The sequence below is a fragment of the Dasypus novemcinctus genome, chromosome 17 (assembly GCF_030445035.2).
Source record: "Dasypus novemcinctus isolate mDasNov1 chromosome 17, mDasNov1.1.hap2, whole genome shotgun sequence".
NCBI lineage: Eukaryota > Metazoa > Chordata > Mammalia > Cingulata > Dasypodidae > Dasypus > Dasypus novemcinctus.
Window position 1 is genome coordinate 82,941,942 of NC_080689.1, and position 24,423 is coordinate 82,966,364.

The window sequence follows — 24,423 nt, forward strand, 5'->3', positions numbered from 1 at the left end:
GTGAGAATTTTTTTTTCTATTCCTTTCTTTTGAAGTGTTTTTATTAAAAAAAGATGCTGTATTTTTGTCAAATGCTTTTTCTGCATCAATAGAAATGATCATGTGATTTTTTTCTTTTGATCTGCTAATGTGGTGTATTATATTTGTTGATTATTTTTTATATTGACACATCCTTGCATACCACAGATGAAACCCAGTTGATCACAGTCTAAAACTGATTTGATCTGCTGCTGGGTATGTTTTGCACATATTTTGTTGAGGATTTTAGCATGCAGTTCATTAAAGAGTTTGGTCAGTGGTTTCTTTTCTGGTGACATCTGTAAGTGGTTTGGGTATTCGGGTTATGCTGACATCATAAAATGACTTAGATAGACAATGTTCCCTCCACATGTATTTTTGGGAAGAATTTAAGTAGGATTGCTGTCAGTTCTTTCTAGAATGCTTGGTAGAATTCAGCTGAGAAGCCATTTGATCCTGGGCTTTTCCTGTTTGGAAGATTTTTGAAGACTAATTCAATATTGTTGCTTGTGACTGGTACATTGAGTTCATCAATTTATTGTTTGGTCAATGTAGGTTGCTTGTGTGTTTCCAGAAGTGTGTCCATTTCATTTAATTTAGCCATCTTGTTGGCATATATTTTTTCAAAGTATCATCTTATGATATATTTTTCCTGTGGAATCAGTGGTGATATCTCCTCTCTCATTTTTTATTTTAATTGAATCTTCTGTCTCTCTCTTTTTTCTTAGCCCGGCTAAAGGTTTTTCTATTATTTTAAACTACTTTTTAAAAATTTACTTTATTTATCTGCCTCTTCCCCCAGATAATTCTCTCCTCTGTGTGCTAATTGTTTGCTCACCTTGCTCAGGAAGTCTTGGGAACCACACCTGGACCTCCCACATTAGAGGGGAGTGTCCAAAGAATGAGCCACATCTGCTCCCTGTAAACTGTGGTGTCTGCTGGCTTGTAGCCTCTGCTGTTGCAGTGGGGGCATGTCTAGCTTTGCTGTGGCAGCATCTAGCTCTGTTGTGGTGAGGGGTGGTGTCTGTCTCTTTTTTTTAGGAGGCACTGGGACCTGAATCCTGGACATCCCATATGATAGACAGCTGCCAAGTGGTTGAGCCATATCTGCTTCCTAGGTTTGTCAATTTCATTAACCTTCTCAAAGATCCATCTTTGGATCTGTTAAAATTTTCTTTTCTTTTCTTTTTTTCAATTCTCATGTCCTTTAATTGTGCTCTAACCTTTGTGATTTCCTGTTTTCTGTTTGCTTTGGGATTAATTTTTTGTTCTTTCCTAGTTCCTCCAGGTGTTCAATTCGGTCTTTGACCTTCCTTCCTTCCTTCCTTCCTCCCTCCCTCCCTCCCTCCCTCCCTCCCTTCCATCCTTCCTATATAAGAATTTATGGCTATAAATTTCTCCACTAATTTTACTGCATCCCATGTGTTTTGACATGTTCTGCTCTCATTTTCATCCATTTCATGGAAGTTACTCATTTCTTTATCAATTTCCTCCTTGACCCACTGATTGTTTAACTTCCATTTCTTTATGTCTGTTATCGTTCTGTGTCCCTTATTAATTTCCAGCTTCATTCTTTTGTGGTCAGAGAAATTAGTTTGCAAATTTCAATCAGTCTAATTTTGTTGAGACTAGTTCTGATAACAAGCATGTAGTGTATCCTGGAGAATGTTCCAGGTGTGCTTGAGATGGATCTTCACCAGGAATAGATTTATTTCAAGACTACAATTTCTTTGTTCATTCAGAAGAAGCAACTCCTCATCGTTAAATATGCCTCATGAGATTGCAGAAGTTCAGTCCCATCTTTAGGCTCCAGTGCTTACTCTAGTTCTCTTTTTTTTCCAATTAAAATATTTTTATTAAAAACATTGTGAGCTTAGAGAACAATCGTTTATAACATGCAAAATCCCCAAACTTCACCCCTCCACCAATCCTTGCTTAGTTGTGGAACATTTGTTACAGATGAGAGTAGCAAAGCCAGGAAGAGAAACTAGACAGTGTCACAATGCCCTCATTCATATCTCAAAGAATATCCCGTACAATTAGCTTGTGGGAAAAATGAAGGAGCTAAGACATAGTAGAAAGAATAAAAGAAGCAATACTAAAAAGCTTTTGGTTTAAGTCCTCAAGGTCTCAATCTTTGGTTTTCTCTGGACCTCACTTTCCTTATTCATACAATGCGCTAAAAATATCTACTTTGAGATGTGGAGGCATTCTCTGGACTTAGAGTTGTCCTGGGTGGTGCCCCAGGGACAATTGCCGGATGTTGTATGTCCTCCCATGGCCCACTGGATGGAACGTGGGAAAGTGTGGGCTATGGTGTGGAACACGGGACATGGGGTGCAGCGATGCCCAGAGATGTACTCACCAGATGCAATGGATGTGACATGATGATGGGTGAGAGTGTTATTGTGGGGGGAGTGGTGGGGTGGGGGCGGTGAGGGTGAATGGGACCTCATATTTTTTTAATGTAATATCTTTTTAAAAAATGAATAAATCGAGTAGAATTTGGGAAAAAAAATAAAGCCCTTTCTTTTCTCAAAAAAAAAAAATCTACTTTGGGGAAATTCAACATGATAATATAATAAATACGTTATATAAAAAGTGATGATTTAAGAAATATACAGAATCATAATTCTTTTCTTTCATATAGGTATATCTAAAGTACAGATAAAATTAATGAAGTGAGGAAAAATTTGTGAAGGAATATGCAAAGCTTAAGTATTCTATATTTCAGATGATGTTACTTCTTATTTGAGTAAATGCTGTATTCATTCTTTTAAAATGAAATGATGTCATTCTAGTTCTCTTCCTATAGTCATATCATCTGCCATTACTTCCCCTGAACATTTTCCATGGGAGTTGGAATCAACTTCTTCCAAAGTCCTGTTAGTTTTGATAGTTTGAACTCTTCCCAATAATCACAACTAAACTTAATGTCATCTATAATGGTTAATCATTTTCACAATTTTTTCCATTTACTTTGCTGAGATCCATAAGAAATCTCAATGTCTAAAGCAGCTGTAACTCATAAAATGTATTTTTAAATAATAAGGCCTGAATTAAAAATGACTTCTCAATCCATGGTTTGATGAATGGATGTTGGATTAGCAGGCAGGAAAACAATGTGAATTTCATTGTACAGCTCCATCAGAGCTTTGGGTGACCAAGTGCATTGTCACTTGGTCAGAAATATTTTGAAAGGAATCTTTTTTTCTGAGCAGTAGATCTCCACTGTGGGTTTAAATTTTTCAGCTAACTGTGTTGTAAACAAGTGGGTGGTAATTCAGCATTTCTTGTTCAATTTTTAGAGCATAGGCAGAGTAGATTTTGCATATTTTTAAGGGTCCTGGGATTTTCCAGAAGGCAAATGAGCATAGGCTTCAATTTACAATCACCCACCACATTAGCACCTAACAAGGGAGTCACCCTCCTTATCAAGTGAGGACAATAGAGCAAGAAGGATTGCACCTTCAAAGAGAAAGTAGCTTTTAATTTTACATTTCCTCTTCCAATTTTCACAATCTTACCTTCAAGCTTTTGACAAGAGTTTTTCCTTTCCTCTAAAATGATGTACATTACATGAATTCCAGGAATTTATTTGCCTGAGATGAGGCCTACGAACCAACAAATCCATTAATTTATCCAAATCAAAGGAATCCTTGTGAGGCAATATCAATACTGTTTTCTCATAAGCCCTTTCCCAATATGACAGAGACATAGTATTCCTTTAGGAGAAATACTAGCAGAGAAGGTTCTAGCTTCCAAATTAGCCAACAGTATGTTGTTTCTCACAGGATTAGAGACTCTGTATTTCCCAGACTTTTTCAATAGTGTGTTTTATTTGCTTAGTATTTGAAAAAAATGAAGATCTAGTTGGGACACTTAATAATTCAGGGTCTTTACCTGACTGCTATGTGCCCACAAGTCTTGTAAATTATCTACCTAACTCAGTAAGTTTCCAGCTAATTCAATCCATATCATCACACCTGAGGAAATTATATTTCAAAATAAAACATTCTGCCAATCACAAAACTACTCCAAAAGGGTAGATGAGAAAGGAAACAGTTTGATTAATTAAATATAGCAAAGTGATGTACTTCCAGACAATACTGTAAAGAGGTTGCAAAGTCAGAAGAAAATATTAACTTTTTAGACATCTATAGGAAAACTACTCATTATACACCCATGTTCTCAAGGTAAATGTTAACTGGTTCTCCAGTAAGAAAACTGACAGCTCCATTCATCACAAAGAGTTTATCTTAATCACATGTGGAAATGGAGGTGAAACTCTGGCTTAGTTAATTGCCTTTTTCCAAGGAAATATAAAGAGAAATATAAAAGTATCATATTTTTAGGGCATAAGGTAGATTTTCAACTTGGAGCCAGGTGTCCATTTAAGTTTTCCACCTACTCTTCCACAGAAAATGGGAGAGAAGGGCATTATCTTCCTGATTATTCCATTTCCAAGAGATGGTTCCCAGGTGATTGAGAAAGATAAGATATTCCTCTATATTTATAGAAGTTTTAGATTACATAAAAGTTACATCAAAAATATGAGGAATTCCTATATACTGCATCCCTCATACTTCCCCCCATTAACAACCTTTCATTAGTGTGGTACATTTATTGCAAATGGTGATTAAATATTGAAACATTGTTATTAACCATGATCTATAGCTTACAATTTGTTTATACTTTGACCACACAATTTGCCCTACACAATAATTGCACCAGTTATCCTTTCCTGCCATAGATGTAACTTTTATGTCATCCAAAACTTCCAAAAAAACAAAACCAAATTCTTTTCCCTTGCATCTTTCATCAGTGTATGATCTATCTTTTATGTATATTGAAAATTTCTTCAGTATGTTCCCTCAGTGTCTTATTTGTTTTTTATTTTATTTTCAAAGAAGCTTTAAGTCACAGAAAAGTCACATAGAAAATATAGGGTCTTCCTATACACCCCGTCCCCCCTTCTCTCACATTTTAACTTATTAATAATATCTGACATGAGTATGGTCCATTTGTTACAATTGATTAACAAATATTGAAGCATTGCTACTATCCATGGACAATGGTCTCCATTATGGTTTATACTTTGCACTGTACTATATTATTGGTTTTGACATAATGTATCATAATGCATGCATCATTGATAAATAATGCAGAACAATTCCAGTGCTCTCAATATGCCCTATTCCACCTATTCTTCTCTCTCTGTCCCCTTGGAATCTTTGGTAATCACTAAGTTTCAGCCTTCCAAGGATAAGTTTCATAGTTTCACATTAATATTAAGGTCTTGAATGTGTTCATATTGTCCTAGGGTGTCATCTCATTGGGCGGAGACCCACAAAATAAAAAGAAAGTATTAAATTTCCCTCCTGGTGAGTCCTGCTACATTCTCTAATAGAGTGTCAAGAATCTCAAGAGTACATATGTAGTATCTGTTAAAAGAAAACAGATCAGTATGTTAAGCAACTATTTATCTTTTAAAAATATATACCTTTGAAAAGTGGGGTGAGGTACATGGGAACCTCTTATATTTTTAATGTAACATTTTTGTGACCTATATGTCTTTTTTTAAAAGCCAATTAAAATAAAAACAAAAACACACAAAAACTATACACACCTCCGAAAAGGACAGAGAACTCATTTACAATCTGAATTTTTCTAAAATAGGTGAGGTAAGGAAAGGGTGGAGAGTAAAGGCACCTACCAACTTGTATGAGGGAAAATCAAACTTTCTTTCTTTTACATATGATATTACCTTTATAGATGATTGCACCATTTATTTCAAATCCTATTTTAATATGATGGACTTTATATCTGAAAAAGAGGATGACCTTGGAAAGAAAATACCATGGTCAAGTTTGCACACCTTCTCTCATCTGAAACACAGCGGGGCAGGAGCCTGAGGATCTGGGATAGTGTCATCATCTTGCAGCCATTCTTTGTTTCTTGAAAACCTAGAATAAGAACAATTTCCTATCCTTGCATTGTTTTGATCCATGGAATTCCCAGGACAAGCTCACACTTAAGAGGCAAGCAAATGGTCTGTACCTCTTTGTAGGAAAAGTTGTAAAGGCACACGCTCATAAGCATGGCACATGGAGGAGGTAAAAAATTGGGGACATGGAATGCCATGGAACTCTCTACTGAGAAAGAATGATTTGATCAAAGTCTTAATGTTGCGAAGAAAAGACAGGCGACTGATACAGTGGTGTTGTGCTACTCATGATAGGAAAAATAATCAAGGAAAAATACAGTCTCTAACTGTTAGGTAGAGAAGCTTGTGATGCTGGTAGCATTTGAGTCATATCCCATTTAATAACTTAGATCTACCTGAATAGGAGGATCATGAACTAGGAAAATTTCAAGTTTGTAAAAATCCGTAATAAGGCCACAGTAGAACAGAAACCTGAGTATTTTTCATCTTATCATTAATTGTTCTTTCTCTGGCCATATGCCTCAGATAAAAGGCTCCATTTGTGAGGCTCAGATCAACAAGCTGCTACAAAATGTATGTTGGCTGTGGGATGTTCCTGCAATGAATCAGTGAAGATGAAGTTGCATTTCTCAGAGCAGAGTGTTAGGGTTTAAAACCTTGTAAGCCACTCTCTCTTTATATCTAATCTATCTTTCTATCTCTCATCTATCTATTTATCTATTTATCTCTCCATATATTATATGTATTTTTTTAAAATTTATTGAAGTGTATCAGTCATAAATACACATAAAAAATAAGTGTATAGTTAGAGTTGTGGACTTTACAAGTCAAACATACATAATATCATAGAGTCCTCTCATACCTCAACCTACCAACAATACCTTGCATTGCTGTGAAATATATTTAACAAATGATTAAAAAGTAACCTCAAAATATTACTGCTAACCAAACCAAAGTATTTTCCCCAAACCACCCTATTATTATTTTATATTATTTATACATGAACATGCATATATAATAAATGTATAGTACAAGTTGGCAACTTACAAGCAAAAGTGCATAACAGCATACAGGGGTCCCATATATCAAGAGTCCACCAATACTTTGCATTGTTTTGAGACATTTGTTACAAATTATGAAAGAATATTACCAAAATCTTACTAACTATAGTCATTATCTTACATTTGGTGTATGTTCCCTCAACCCACCCTATTACTATTTTTTAAAGATATTTTTATGCCAGAAGTTGTAAGCTTACAAAACAATCATACACATGTGCAGAATTCCCAAACAACACCCCTCTATCAACAAACCACACCATAGAGGAACATTTTTTATAGATTATGACATAGTATCATCAAATTATTACAAGGTCCTTAGCATACATTTGGCACACCTTTTCCATGATCCCCCATTATCAACACAGTACATCTTTGGCAGAGATGCATGAATATTACATTATTACCATTAACCACAATCCATTAGTCTATCCGATTGCTTTTTTCCATGCTTCTCCACATTCCTACAACCCTATAAGAATGATGTACACCTGCTCTAGCTCACCAAGATCACTCTTGCCTCTGTGTCGTCAACCACAATTCTCATCCACTTCTGGATTTACTGTGCTATTCATTCCCTAGATTATTCTCTAGTTTTCTTTCAATTGACACTTATACCCTTAGACTACCATTTTAAAGAACATTCTGACTTATAAAACAGCTCTTACTCACTCACTGTGTTACTATGAACTCTGTACATTTCCACATTTTTACAGTAAAGTTAATTAAAGCTTCTACATACATTAAACATCAGTAGCCTACCTCAGTCATCCTCTTATCTCCTTTAAGAAACCATAACCTACTACAGGTCTTGAAGATATTTTCCTACATTTTCTTCTAGAAGCAATATGGTTCTTGCTTTTGTATTTTGGTTTTTGACCCATTTTGTGTTAAATTTTGAATAAGGTATGAGATAGAGGTCCTCTTTCCTTCTTTTGGGTATGGATATCCATTTCTTTCAGCACCATTTGTTGAATGGACTATTCTGCCAGAGCTGAGTGCTTTTGACATGCTAGTCAAAAATCACTTGACCATAAATGTGAGTGTCTGTTTCTGAAACATCAGTTTGGTTCCATTGGTCTATGTGTCTGTCTTTATGCCAGTAGCATGTTGTTTATACCAAGGTAACCAAGTAATATGATTTAATGTCTGGAAATGAGAGCTATCCAACTTTGCTTTTCCTTTTTAAGATGCTTCTGACTACTCAGGACCAAACACCCTTCCAAATAAAATTGATAATCATATTTTTAATTTATTTAGAATTTCTAGTGTAATTTTTATCCAGATTGCATTGAATCTGTATATCAATTTGAGTATAATTGTCATCTTAACGATATTTGGTCTTCCAAGCTGTGAGCAATTATTTAGGTCTTTATCTTTATTTAGGCCTATCTGATTTCTTTGAACAATTAGTTGTATTTTTCTGGATGTAAGTGCTTTACATCATAGGTTAAGTTTATTCCTGAATATTTTTTCCTGTCTTATATTATTTTTGCCACTCTTCTGATACTTTAATTACTTTTATTGATATAATCATCATTTCTTTACGCTCTCCCAGGCCTCTCTTGACAATCTGTTGTTTTCAGGCAGTAGCACACACTTTAGTATTTCCTGCAATGCTAGTCTTTTGGTTAGAAACTCAGTTTATTTGGAAGTTAGTATGTTGTTCTTCTTGACATGGAAATCTGTATCCTTCAATAGGGTTGGGATATTTTCTTCCATCATGTCTTCAAATATTCCTTCTGCCCCTTTTCCCTCATCTTCTCCTTCTCGGACAATGATGACACATGTTTTTGCACATCACTTGCTGTCATTTATTTCCCTGAGACACTGTACAATTTTTCCCTTCTTTTCTTCATCTGTTCGTTTGTTCACTTTCAGAGGCCATTTCATCAAGGTCACCAATCCTCTGCTTCCTCAAATCTGCTATTAAATGACTCCAGTGTATTTTAAATTTCATTTATTGTGTCTTTCATTCCAATAAAATCTATTAATTTTCTATGTATGCTTTCAATTTCTTGTTTATTCTCATCCAATGTCTACTTAATATCCTTAATCTCTTTAGCCATCTCAATGAATTTATTAAGAAGATTTGTTGGAACATCTATGTTAGTTGTTTCAACTCCTTTTTGTCATCTGGAGGCCTGACTTGCTCCTTTAACTGGGTCATATCTTCCTGGTTCTTGGTGTAGATTGAAATTCTTTTGGTGCCTTGACATCTGGCTTACTAGAGTATTCATTCAGGGTGGAGTTTTGCTCTTTAGTTTAGGGCTTTCTTGCCCTTTCTCCCTTGCTGGTTGTGTAGTAGGAGCCAAGGATGCAGTTGGTGTTCTGAGCTGTGCTACTCAAGCTGCCCTCCGTGCCCCATGAACTGATGAAACTTCATCTCCATTTCTTTTGCCAGGTGTTTGGATGAAGCTACAACTGTGTGTAGTAATCCAAGTAGTGTAGTTCTAGACTATGGTTGCCCAGAGAGATTTATGAAGCTTCAAGTGCCTTTCTCCCCTTCCTGGAGCTGCGATGGAGCTAGTTATATGGAGAGCAATCTATGCAGCGCAGGCCCAATATGACTGCAGTTGCCCCTGTACATATCATACTATTCTGTTTGTGAAATGTGCAACTTCAGTTACCTGGAAAGGCTTTTGCAGGGCCCACCAGCTTTCTCCCTGCTAGAGATGGGGCTGAAGCCTAGGCTTGGGCTGCAAGCCAACCTGGGTGAAAGATACCTGTCCTTACAATCACGGTGATTTTCAGTGAGCCTGCTTGTCCTCATGCTGTGTGTGTAGTCAAAATGGCAACTACCAATCACTTTCTGACTTGGACAGTTTAAAACTTAAGCTATTTTTAGAGTTATACTTTAGCCAGTCAAATTTATTAATCAGTAGCTGAAATCAGTGGTCAATTATCTCTTCCTCCCCTGTTCCTGGGAAATAGAGCTTCCAATTCCAGCCACATGGTAGCACATGAGGTGGCCTGCATCACCAAGGTAGGATGATCACCAGCCTTGGTCTATATTTTCCTGGATACGCTGGTGCATGCCTTTCCAGCTATGTTCCTGGCAGAGGTAGGGATGGGGCTCATGCCAGAACTGCCATTTGATCAGGATGAAAATAAGCTGGTCCATAACCGCACTGTGATTTTCAGTCCATGCTGCTTCCCCATGTGCCAGAGGAGGAGTTACAATGGTGTTACAGGCCTCTTTCTGACTTGCACATGTTCGAACTCCAGCTCTTCTTAGGATTATAATATAGCCCACCGCATTCACTAATCAGTACCTTAAGTTGGTGCCTAACCATCTCTTCCTTCCCCTTTTTGGGAAGTGAAGCTTCCAATTCCAGCCACAGAATTACTCCTTAGGCAGAATGTGCAGCCAGTGGAAGATGTGCATCAGCTTCTGGGATATGGAGGGCCCTACTCACAAATATTCTCTGCAGATGAGTAGTATTCTCCTTCCAATCTTTCAACAATGTTGCAGGATGACCTTCTTGTCTCCTGGAGCCAACAGACAGGTGCTTTAGATAGCTCTGGGGGATTACTAAATGACCTGTAGCACGAGCTGATGCTAGGAGCTCCTTACCTGCCACCACCTTGCTGGTTTTACTTCTCCTTTCTTATATATTTATAGACAGGAAGAGGTCATATCTTGTCTTGGGTTCTCTAATAACACTAAGTTGGAAAACAGTAATTGCATTTAACAATTTATTTACAGTTGCTAGATTCACACAATTTGGACATAACATGTAGAAAATTTTCTAATATGCATCTCTGAGTGTAAAATATTTCAGACTGAATTCTCTGCCATGATGGCAGCAGATGTCCTCAAACTCCAATGTCTCATGACTGGCATATAGCATTGATGTTTGCCATCAGGAGTGTCCACCATCCATCTGTGGTAGGAGTGGGAGCATGTCTTTCTCTTTTTGTCATGTTTCAGACTGTTAGTGCCATCTAACTTCCAGCGCATTTCCTATGCTGCCCCAGCTTGTGATCAGATCTGCAAGCCAAGGATATTCATTTTGTACTTTCATTTTTGCTTAGCAAAAACCCCTCCATTTCTGTTGTTTGCATCCAAGAGTACTAATCTATAAATTATTTTTCATATTTGGTAGCAAAATTCTTTATCAAAATTTATTACTCTTTGAATTAATTATGATTATTGTAACCTATTTTCTTTTCCACTAATTATGAAATAGCACAAAATCTAAAATTACTAATCAGTTTATTGCTTAGAATTCTGGTTTACTTGTAAATAAAGATGACTTAATTGATTTATATCCTTTATTTACCTGTTCATTCACATACTTATTAAACAAATTCTAGTTGCAATCTCCTACAGGCCTGGTACTCATTTGTGTACTAGGGTTATACTAATGGTTTTTGATGAATAACCTGACTTTTGGATGAGAGGGGACGGGAGATAAACCCAACAAAATACAGGGTTCTTCCATCTCAGTGTATTGGTCCTATGTGGGCTCACTTACCTTTTCAAGTAAGTGACAGTACCTGCAGGACTGGGAGATGCTCCCCAGGAAGCTTTGTATGCTGTAAATCAGCATTCACTCTATGGTGCTATTTATCCCCTAGCTGGGATTCACAATCCTAGAAACAAGGGTTGGAAATGCAAGTGGCAACATTCATTATTACATCAGTGATCCACCATGAAAGTTTTTTGGTTTTTTTTTAAAGATTTCTTTATTATTTATTTATTTATTTAATTTCTCTCTCCTCTCCCCTCCCCGCCCGCATCCTGGTTGTCTGTTCTCTGTGTCTATTGCTGCTTCTTTTTCTTTGTCCGCTTCTGTTGTTGTCAGCGGCATGGGAGTCTGTGTCTCTTTTTTGTTGCATCATTTTGTTGTGTCAGCTCTCTGTGTGTGCGGTGCCATTCCTGGGCAGGCTGCACTTTCTTTCGTGCTGGGTGGCTTTCCTTATGGGGTGCTCTCCTTGCACGCGAGGCTCCCCTATGCGGGGGACACCCCTCTGTGGCAGGACACTCCTTGCACACATCAATACTGCGCGTGGGCCAGCTCCACACGGGTCAAGGAGGCCCAGGGTTCGCTATGAAAGTTTTTATTCCCTGTGCGTGCAACCTCAAGCTCAAATGGTCTTCAGGTCTTTGTCCCAAAAGGAGGAGTGCTTCCACCAGGAAACAAAGGTCTTTGTCCCAAAAGGAGGAGTGCTTCCACCAGGAAACACAAGCACGATTCCATTGATCTTGATGGTAAGCCTACAGCCTGCCCACTTTGGTCTTTTCATGCCTCTGAATCAAAAGAGAAAGAAGGGAATTACTGTACTGGCTGGGGTGATTGATCCTATCAAGAGGAAAAGGGGGGGAAACGGACTTGGCCCAGTGGTTAGGGCATCCGTCTACCACATGGGAGGTCCGCGGTTTAAACCCAGGCCTCCTTGACCCATGTGGAGCTGGCCCATGCGCAGTGCTGATGTGCACAAGGAGTGCCCTGCCACGCAGGGGTTTCCCCCGCATAGGGGAGCCCCATGTGCAAGGAGTGCGCCCCATTAGGAGAGCTGCCCAGCACGAAAGAAAGTGCAGCCTGCCCAGGAATGGCACCGCCCACACTTCCCATGCCGCTGAGGACAACAGAAGCGGACAAAGAATCAAGAGGCAGCAAATAGACACAGAGAACAGACAACCGGGGGAGGGCGGGGAATTAAATAAATAAATAAATCTTTTAAAAAAAGAGGAAAAGGACTGTTACTACACAATGGTGGTAAGGAAGAGTTTGTCTGGGATGCAGATGACCTAGGGCACCTCCTAGTATTACAATGCTCTGTGACCAAAGTCAATGGAAAACTGCAACAAGTCACCCCAGGAATGAATGTCAGTGGTCCAGAATCCTCAGGAATGAAGGCCTGAGTCATCCCATCAGGCAAAGAAACACGGCCAACTGAGGGGCTGGGTGAGGGTGAAGGGAACATGGAATAGGTAGTGGAAGAATGTAGTGATGGATAGGTACTTTGACCATGTGATCAGTTACAGAAATGAAGCCTACAATGGTCATGAATATTTATTCCTAGCTAGAGTCAATAAACAATTTCATTAGACTGTTAGGATACAGGATCGATATGCAAAAATCAGGCTAAATATAGCTTATACTAAATAAGATTGATTGTTCACTTTCAATGGATTCATGCTTTATTGATATTATGCATAAAATTGATTTATTTTAAAAAGAGAAAGCAATACACAAAAGATGGGTAATCTTTTTCTTTCATAATCCTACTAAGAATCACTCTGTTTTGTAAATATACCTATCAATAAATGAGTACAGATTTCTCTAGGACCTTGATCCCTAAAGTATGAAGTTTTTGTATATAGTTCTGACACTTCCTAGTCCCAGAAATTGAAGCTACTTGACTACTCTATGGTACAAGGAGAAAATTGTTTCATGTTTTTAGCATTGTTGTGAGGCTCACTAAGTCTATACATGTAAAACATGGGAGCATTGCCTGGAACTAAGACCACATTTGGGCACTGTCTTCATTTTCAGTCTCTACAGGTGGCTGTTTATTCTCAGTGTATTATGTCCTGTGTCTTTATAATAAAGATATATCCTCATATCTCAGAATCCTCTAGTTTCTGATGTAATCTATTTTTTTTGCCTCTTCTTCTGTTGAATAGTCTGCACATTCCTGCTTTTTGCCAAGATGACAATAAAGTAAGAGATTGATCGTTAATTTCAAAATCACATCTACATTTTTTCAATTCTTAACCAGGTTGTCATTTCTTTGCTTTTGAGATAAATATAATGATCATCATGCTATGCTCTATTTATCTCAATCTTCATAAAATCTACCTAATAATATTTAATATTGTGCTTGATGTCATTGGGACAGCTTATATGTTGCAGCATTAATTTCTAAAATCCCATTCATGGACTTGTGCAACAGGCTATAAATTTGGTGAGTTTGGTCAGAACAGATTCCTGAAATCCAGGTCTGGAAATTTTGACTAGTTTGTCCAATTGTGGCTCAAGATTCATATTTCCAACCATTGTGACACCTGATTCTGATATTCAGCTGATCTGAGATGCCGAGATATTAGTTGATTATGTAATAGGTGAACTTTCAGAGATTGAGCTCTTTTGTCAATTCCGTAACATTCTTTTTTCAAGAATGCCTGAAAAATTCTATCTTTGTATCAATCGTTGTAGTGTACTTTGCATTTTAACATTTGTTCCAGACTTTTTGTTACCTTGAAAGTGTCATTAGTAGGTACAAATAAAATCATTGTAGTTTTAGTTTATGTTTTTGCTTCTAGCTTCTGCTCTGGTCTTAGTTAATGAGATCCCAGTTTAGAAAACAGAGCTGTCTCTACCTTCTGTTTAAGTCTGTGAGAGACCTATGTCAACCATTCTTGTGTTCCTCACCATTTCCTTATCAACTTGGGAAAGCCAACTCCATCTAGTCTCAGAAGATGTTACGTGAAATGTTTGATGCATTTCGAAACCCCCATTCTCTTGGGTACTCTACCTTTGTCTGTGCTGTCCACCTTGATGCATGAAGATGCCAAGTTGGACTTGGTGTAAATAGTGGCAAATATGGGAATTAAAGGTTAATCAAATGTAAAATATTTGCTGGAGAAGAGACACAGGAATCCTGCCATGAAAGTAATAAAGGACAATGTAAATTATCTTGCTAAAGTGGCTCTGTTATTTAGTGTATGGGGTACATTGTAACTATTTTATCATTTCCCTCCAGCATTTTGTTCTCAAAAACATTTTAGGCAGCAATAGAAAAAGAAAAATGAATGCTCAAAAGCAAAAATTAATCAATATTTTTCTTTTTTAAAAAGGGTTCATTTCCTTTTTTGTACTTTAAAAAAGTTTTACAATTATTTATATTGCATAAATGTTATATAAAAATATTGCTCCCAGTCCCTTCCATATTTTACCACAATAACAGTATCTTTCCTTTTCATGATACATTTGTTATCATTGATGAACACATTTTGGAACACTTGGCATGGATTTTTGTTTACTTTGTAATTTACATTATCTCCTCACCAACTTTGTAAATTATGACAAGATATACAATGACCTGTATCTGTCTTTGCAATGTCATTCAGGATGATTCCCACATCCTGAAAATGTCCACATAGAACACCTGTTTTACCCACTCTCAGAACCTCTTGTGTACACTGCCTCCCCATCAAAGAGAAAATTTACTCCATTGCTAGAACCACATCTATAGTAAAATACCAGTACTCTAGTCCATCATTCATTGTCCAATCCTGAGGATTTTTGGAAGGTTTTTCCAACTCTACCTCCAAATGACATTGGGATTAGAGCCCATGGGGCAGATGGATGTGACTTTCTTGCTTGCAGGTGCAGACTCTCTTTGTTCCTTGAAATGTTCATTGTTCATCATCATCTCCTTGTTAGTTGTCCTGGGTGAATCCAATAACCTCAAAAGGAGGTGTTGGTAACTGTTGAGATGGACAGCCCAAAGATTTGTCTCTTGGGCATAAATTTTCAGAGCTAGTACTAACACTAGGTTCAAATAAAAGGGATAGAAAGGCCATATTTTGTGAAACTGAGTCCATCTCTGTCATACTGGGGAATATAAGTTCGAAAGTAGGGTTCAGTGTCAGGGCACCAAACTACTGAGTGCTTTGTCATGTTTCTAGTGTCTAGATGTCTCCAAGATCCTCAGGTGCCCTGCTATTTCAGGCAATATTTACTTGGGCTGTCAATGAGATCCTATGGAAATGTGCATAGGCATAACCTCTGGAATGACCTCCAACTCACTTTGAAGTCTCTTACCCATATGAACTCATTTTAGTCTTTTGCCCTTTTTGCTGAGATCTTTTTCTAGTTGCATTGCTAGTTGGTGCTCGGTAGTAATCCCTCACTGCCAGGGAGGCTCATTTCTGTGAGATGTTTCCTAAATTGAAGGTAGGTAATGAATTTATACGCTGAATGAGTGGCTTAGAGAAAGGCCACATTTGAGCCACGAGGAAGATCTCAGTGATTTCCTTTTTACAAAGAGTAAATCATAACAAAAAGTATAACTTGCACTAAAAGTTTGTAGAAATTTACAGTATAGTGTAAGTACTAACCTCGTTGAAAACAGAACACACATCAGTGACAGAATACTAGCATCTGTATCTCAGGGAAACTTTTATTTTAATAGAACTATTCCTCACACCAATTTGTCACATGTATCTGCTGAAGATGTATTTAAGTATCTCTGATATATTAGATTTCATTTAGATCAAAAGGGGGTTCTTCTAAATTAATTTTGCTTATCTTTAATTCCATGTTTTTTTGTGTGTGCAAGTATGAAATATAAAGTGGCTTTTTCTCCATTAGAAAAAGAATGGTTTCACTAACTATTCAATGATGTCTCTTTTCCATTAATACCTCAGATGCTTCCATTAGGAAATAGTTTAGTTGCAATACTGATTTCATTTTTGGCCATATTTTCAGTAACTTTCTAAGTGAACCAGCTCTTGGTGGCAGTCATCAGTTTGGCCATGGCATTTGGCTGAGCCACTTCCTGGCCCCACAGTCCATCATGCAGCCAAACCACCAGGGCCTGGAGGGGGCCCCCTGATCTGCTGCCTCCCCAGGAGGATGAAGTGCGCACCTCGCAGCTGCAGGGCGTCTGGGAGTCCATGTCCTCCACTGTGCCACCGGATAAGCCTCCAGTCTTCTGGGACCCCAAGAGGAGATCCAGCATCCCACTCTTAGGATGTTCCGCTCAGGAGTGACGCTGAGTCTGACGCAGTGGACCCGACACGGGGATCCTTCTTCAAAGGCAGATACTTCTGGGACTGACGCAGGCGGCACCTGGGGTCGCTGTCACCAGCGCACGGGCACCACCTCTCGTGGGCGGGGCCGCACCTGGACAGCGGGGACCCCTGCGCAAGCGCACCAGCTACCCCAAGGGCATTTTCTTCTAAGTTCTGGAGGCCAAAGTCCAAAATCCTGATGTCATCATTGCCGGGACCTTAGAGGCTGCGAGGAGAGCCCCTCCACGCCCGGGGGCTCCAGTCCTGGGCGGTGCCTGGCGTGGGGGCCCCTGCCTCTCTGCCCGTCTTCACGCCGCCCTCCTCCGTGGCTCCGAGTCTCCACGTCCCCACCTTAGAAAGACGCCAGTCCCTGGATCGGGCTCCCTATTCCAGGACAGCCTCATCTTCATCTAAATAACTCCATCTGCAGGGACCCTATTTCACATTCTGAGGTTCTGGGTGGGCATCAAATCTGGGCGGAAGGAGAGAGAAAAAGGTTTTTAAAATTCATTCTGCTGGAGGCCCAATATCTCCTCTTATTAATCCTATTGTAAATTAAATAAAAACTTCAGCATTGAAGAAAACTGATGTATGTGTGTGGTTATGATATGGCAAATTTCTGCAAAGCAAAATGTGGTGGTAAGAATAATTTTCTTTCCAATTTAAGAATGCAAAGATGATGAGATTTTTTTAAATTTGATTTTGGTAAAAACTTTTTCATACTTTGAATCAAGAAACCTCTGTTACTCGATTCACACAAAGAGAAACTATGGTGATCAAAATTTACAAATTTTTATATACATAAATATTATAATACATATATATTAAAAATATATCTATATATCTAAGCACAAATATCTGTACACACATGAACACACAGAGTAATTGAATAGGGACATAGACAATTTGATATTGAATGAAAGCATAATAATCCATTCCATACCTTCTCTCTTTGTGAATTATAGGTTAATTTGCAAAATATTTGAACCTTTTGTTCAAATGCATAAAGTAACCAAGGTGCTTTTTATTTTAATGAACATTTTGTAAAGAAATCATGTAAAATTTTCAGAAATTATATTCAAAAATTAGTTGGGAATTCTTTAATCCCTTTTTCAAAAGAGTGGGAAATTCCAGCTTGTAATGTTTAGCTAGATCCAATTGGTAAATGGAATGTTTTCAATCAGGTTGTTTTATTAAAATATAGAAGAGACAAGAATAAACAAGGTGGACTCAAGCTATGAATTTTGAAATTCCCTGATTCAAGTTGGAATATTTGTTGTGACAACTCAACTATATCTTCCTTCAGTTTGTTGGGTGTGAAATATTTGGCACCACAGGAGAGTTGCCAGTTTCTGGAGTCGTTCACTTTCTGTATGCTGACCCACGTGGATTTCTGGGGAAAAAAATCTCTACATTTCTTGCTGCATATACTTTTGGATCCCATGGAAATGCCTATGGTAAGAGGAGTGAGTGCTCACTCAACTTATTAAAGCAGTTGAGGGTGATTGTGCACATGAGGTGGGAAAGGAGTCAGCAGCACAACTTGACTGTTCTTGGAAAGATCCACTTTAAGAAAGAATCTGAGCAGAATACATAGATCTAGAAATGTACTCCATTAAACCTATTCTTGGCCATGAACCCCTGGGAAAACCTTTTTGCCTACCAGGGTCCAATAAGGTGAGGAAAATCACGAGTCAAAAAGTCACTATGGCAAGTTGTGCAGCTTTCACTTACAAAGGGAGATGCTGAATGTCTGGAGCAAGCATTTTAATGTCACTGCAGATGGGGTCTGGCTTTAGAATAGGACTATCTTACATGACCTCGTCATTTCAGACCTCACTTGGTTAAATACAATGTTCACTCTGCTATACTGAAATCTCTCTCCTTGTGTTTTGTTAAATAAGTTTATATTTTTGAATAATTTTGGATTCATATATAAGTTGTAGAAGTTGTCCAGAGAGTCCCTGCACACCATTGCCCACTTCCCCCTAATGTTAACATCTTACATAATCATGGTACATTTGTCAAACTAAGAGATTTACATTGGTACAAATTTAGTAACTATTCTCCAGACTTCATTCAGTTTTATCTAATTTTTTACTCTTACCCTGTCCCCCTTCCAGATTCCAGTCCAGGACACCACATGCATTTGGTTTCCATGAATCTGTTTCAGGAATATCGTATACCCTTTACTGAAAAATGTCTTGGTCACTGCTAATGCATTGTTCCCCTTTTAAGGGAACAGCATCATGTTTTATTCTGTACATCAATATTCTATGCATTTGGCAACAAATCTCATTATTTAAAGTTTATGGATTAATATTGCCTTCATATTAAGAATTTGGTAACACATTACTTTCATCCATTCATGCTCCAATGTTTTGAGCACATTCACTGGGACCCTGTATCTATACTGGGGTAAAAGCATTCCATAGATAACGTAGAATTGTTTCAGAACCTAAGGCATGTTAGATCTGGCTGCATATGAATCATGCCTCTTATTACAATCAGCTTGATTTCATGTCTGCAACAAAAGCACTTGGCTATATTGCCCCCTGGTAAGTTCATGGGGCAGTATGAGCTGTGCCAAGAAAATGTACTTGCTAAGTTGATTTTATATATAATTAAGATTTTGTTGGTCATTTGAAAAACAGGAGTATACAAAATTAAATAAAACACATAGAATTGTAAATTCTCAATAAATGGAAGCATAAGTCAGTTTACTGCTTAGATCAAGACAAAATACAATATTCCCATTTTGACCCATGTAGAAGGAATGAGTCATCCACATTTAGAAATCTGAAATATTCCAGAGTCTAAAGCAAATGTGAAGACAGCAGCTTGGTTCAGGTCTACCTGGGATGCCCCCAGGTCACTGCCCTCTTACCAACAACCCTGTCTAGAATTTCTTCAGTTGTCAGAGAACATGGCCATGGAAACAGAGGGGGCAGATCCTGACCACCTTCAAAGCTAGTTCTGCTCTTACCTGTATTTTCATAGCACAGTATTCAGCTCTGACCCTGTGGATGTGGTAACTCATCAGTAAATCATCTGTGGGTGAAAGGGGCCTAAAGCACAGCACATTTCATGAGAAGAGACATGTGTCAACACCATTCAGCTATGAGCTCAAAATGGGATGATAACTCTTGTATCTGGATTTATGACTTCCCTTCTAGCATGTGGTTCAATTTAATACATATATGGACACACAGACATGCACACACACACACATCACTTTTCTCTCATTTTATAACTAATTAGCAATTGATTAGGTCAGAGTTTTGTAGATCAGTAGTCTGGGTCCACAGTTGATGGTTCTCTTCTCAGGTTCCTCCATGGTTAAATAGGGCTGCCTTCTGTCCAGGACATAGAGTTTTCTTCCAAGCTCATGGGGTTTGGCAGAAGCAGTTCCTCAGGTGGCAGTGCTGAGATCCCGTGTCCTTGCTGGCTGTCAGCTCTCTCCTCCTAGAGCCTGCCCACATTCCTTGCCACATGGTCCCTGAAACTCCACAATCAACTTCAGATGTATTTTTCCATTTCAAATACTAATTATTTATGAATTTCTCTGGGCTCTTTCTCTCTGACCAGTAGATCAAGATTTAATGTACCCCCCTTCTTAAAGTCAACAACTTTAATGATATCTGCAAAATCCCTTCACAGCAGCACCTGAATAATGTTTCAACAATTGAGAGAAGGTGTGTATATACTGTGGGCAGGAGTCCCCAGGCTTTTTTAGAACTCTAATTAACACAAAGTGTTCTTCTTAAATCATTTACCAAAGATTGATTGCACCTCAATTGGATCTTTGGCATTGGGAGAGCATTTGGAAAATTTTATTTTTAAAAATCATCATATGACTTCAATGAAGGAGTTGATAGGAAACCTAGTTTCCCAGCTGCACTGAAACGTTAGTGGCTTCCACTGTGTGTGCACCTTTGGAGTGTTATTGCTGTAAAATGACCCAGAATTACCTCCTAAGATGAAAAAATTAATTTCAACTCCTGTTCCATGGATTCTCATAGTACATAACCTAAGCCGCAAACTTTCATCGAAGTAATGTTTCCCTTGGATCATGCCTGTTCTGCTTTCACGCTCTGTTTCATTAGTCTTTATTAAATATCCAGGCCCATCTTTTCCCAATCCTGTTCATTTTCTGAAGTGCTCTTCCCTGGGTTTGAAGGAAAGCCCCCTCCTCTATTCATGCATTAGGCCAATTGTCCCCTACTTGAAGAAAATGTTTCCTTACTCCACATTTCACATGGACCCCTCTGGGCCAGTTACCCTGCATGACACATCCTTTTTTATCATCCTGTCATCCATGATGACTTTAAATTTTTGAATATGTGTAAGAATGTGAAGGAAATTCTGTTGCACTGATGCAGGAAACCTTTCAATTAAGTAGTAGAAATTCAAGCAAAATAAAGAATGTATATTAAATGCAACTTCATGGAAGAGGAGGAAAAAATACATGGGTGGAAAGAGCAAACCTGAATTCATTATTAACATCTTCTAAATATAAGTACATGGTGGGCCAAGAGCCGGGTGGATTGTAGATTAAAAGGAACGCCTTCCCTGATGAGGTGGGTATGTGCAGCACCATTCCTGAATGCTGGGAGGGGGCCCTTTCCTAAGGTAAAGTGCTCATAGGAAATGAACTTCTTAATTAGAATTAGAACAGTACATGCCTTAGGACATTCCACATCATGGAAACCCTCAGGAGCTTTGGAAAAAGTCTGCAGGAAAAGTTATACTCATGATATTGGAAGAATTTTTTATGCATATAATTGTTAAAGTGTCCTAAATTTTCTCTTACCTTTGACTGTTCGTGCAGAGGGTTGCTCCTGAAATGGACCAGGTTCACATGGCCCTAACTTTCCTGAGTAACAGCTTAGCTCAGAGGAGGAAATCTCAAAGAAGCAGTTTAGAAATGGCTGCAGAAATGTTACTTGTTTACTGTGTAACCTCCAAGTAAAACGAATCGTTTTACTTGTTCACAATTTAATGTCCCGTGTCTAGAAGTGTTCATGATATTGTTATTTGCATTATTCTGAAAGTATCATTAGTTTTAGTTAGGCATAAATGAAGAAAGGCTCTATCAGACCTTGGGAGCTGAAGCCATTTTACGTATGACCACTAGGTGGAGGTGTTCCACTTCAGGTCTGCTAATCACTACATTAGTGATTTTAGAAAGTGGTCGACTTAAATGATAGCTCTAAGGGTAACCTGTAAATATTTGATGATTCCTTCCTGGGAGTAATATTGTATTAAGGGCAAAACAGAGGACTTGTTTTGGATGTATTAAGTGAGGCTCCTTTGGGATGTTAAAATTTAGAATAGAGTGAGTTAGATACACAATACGTGTACTACATCGTAATCTATCCAATGATATGAGGATATTCCACATAGGTTTTGGTACCATATTTATAACATTTAATTAAGTTCTGATATTACACTTACAGATGTATGTGTTTTCTTACAAATTCCTTCTGTTTTCAAGATGGGTGCAATTGATTTGAAAGAGTACAATTGGGGATAAAATATTTCATTTTCCGAATTCTTCTGAATATTGTTGAAAGTTGTGGTGCTAAGTTGATATCCTGCCTTTTGCAGGTGTGTAGTTACATTTCCTGTGGTCATGATATTTTAATCTCCATCCATAATTTATCTTTCCAACTCACTGCACAGGTACATTTGACTTTATACTCTGTATAGATTTGCATATGCTCCTCGGGGACTTGGTTGTCTGCTCAGAGCTCTATTAATGCAGTTTCCCTGGAGATGGGGACTGAGTACATCACACAGGTGAGCAAGATGATGTCACATTCCCAACTGCCAATCCTGCTGTTACTCTGGGCCTCAGGTGAGAGGTTTAGAAGAGTATTATGTTTATATTTGGAGAATGGTTTTAACATGCAGAGTGAGAAAACCATTTCATCTAAAGAATATCTGAATATATATGATAAATAAGAAAACCTATATTTAGATACATATTTTATACATTCGTGATTTAATGTATGATCAATGTTCTTTTCTGGTTGCAGGTGTCAGTGGGGACATCGTGATGACCCAGTCTCCAGGCTCTGTGGCTGCATCTGCAGGAGAGACCGTCACCCTCAAGTGCAAGACCAGTCAGAGTGTTAGCAGCAACTTAGTCTGGTACCAGCAGAAACCAGGACAGGCTCCTAAACTGCTCATCTATGATGCTTCCACCCGGCCATCTGGGGTCCCTGATCGACTCAGTGGCGGTGGGTCTGGGACAGATTTCACTCTCACCATCAGCAGATTCCAGCCTGAAGATTTGGGGGATTATTACTGTCAGCAACACCAGAGCTCTCCTCCCACAGTGCTTCAACCTCGAACACAAACCTCCTCCCCAGGGCTGTAGGGTAGTCAGTCTTGCGGTACCAGCTGCTTCCTCCTCAAATAGACTTGAATATGTTTGCTTCCTCCCTCTGTCTGAGAAACTACGTCCTATAGGGGACTGTACCATAGAAATATTTTTTTCACTTGGCCAGATCAAATATCAGGGTGAATTGACCCTCTAGGATAGGGTTTTTTAAACTTTACAACCTGATGGAATGATTCTCTGTTCCTTGTATCTCCTTAATGTTTAAAAATTCATCATCTTCTTTCTTCTCCCCCATCATCCTCCTACAACTGGTCCTTCCCAAGATTAAATCCTTGATCCCTCATATTCAAAACTTCCCCTGTGGAAGGTCATTTTCCTCCCTTACTCTTTCCTTCCCTGGACTCATTGTCATCCAAGCCTTTCTTTTCAGTGTCACAAAAGATGATTACATTTTCTACTCTAACTTGTTTTTTTATTTAGATAACTATTTTCATTTTAATTGCCATCAAATAGTAATTCTGGGTGCCTTAATATACTATACTCATTGAAGAATGCTTTGGTTATAAGGGATGATGCTCAGCCAATGACATATGTTGATTTCAGTTTGGATATAAAATTTTCCAGTGAGCTTCATATTCCTGCGATTGCCATGCTATTTCTATAGTTCTCTTATAAAATGGCTGAACCATCAAACTTGCCAAAAATTAAATGTGTTCTATATTGTTGTAAGGTCTGTGTTTACTTCATCTTATTCCCATATATTTGAAAGGACATATATAAAATTTTATTCTGTACAATATTACCTAACATTGCATGTTCCATCTGTTTAAAAAAGAAAAAAAAAACAATTCAAATAGAACATATGTATTTTTGATGGTGTGAAACAGTGTGAACCTCGGTAAAGTAGGATCTTAAGGTGAATCCATTCTGTGGATGTAACCTATTGTAGGTGGGACACCTTGAGGTGGTTACTTCAGTTCATGCCTGGATCACTGTGAGTCTCAGTCCCTCTACTTGAGTCTTTTATAAGAGAATGAGATTTAAACAAAGAAGGAGAAAGCCATGGTGGCAAGAATCTGAAGCAATGAAAGCTGAAAGTTATGGAAAAAAGAAGCAGATGCCTCCATGTGTCTTGCCATATGACAGAGGATTCGAGCATCACTGGCAGCTGGTCTTTGGGGAGAAAGCATTGCCTGATGATGCCTTGATTTAGACATTTTTCTCAGTCTCAAAATTGTAAGCTTGTACATTAATAAATACCTCTTGTGAAAGCCAATCCATTTCAGTCTGGCTAACTAGA

The 24,423-nt window shown here is 38.3% G+C and overlaps 1 gene segment (V, D, J or C); it reads left to right on the plus strand.

The window, feature by feature from the left end:
• Positions 1-23,159, plus strand: part of LOC131273778 (immunoglobulin kappa variable 3-20-like) — a 1,006,205-nt gene extending 983,046 nt beyond the window's left edge. Inside the window, 1 exon segment of the V gene segment in view lies at positions 22,816-23,159. Within this exon segment, the coding sequence occupies positions 22,816-23,159 (344 nt within the window).
• The last annotated feature ends 1,264 nt before the right edge of the window (positions 23,160-24,423 follow it).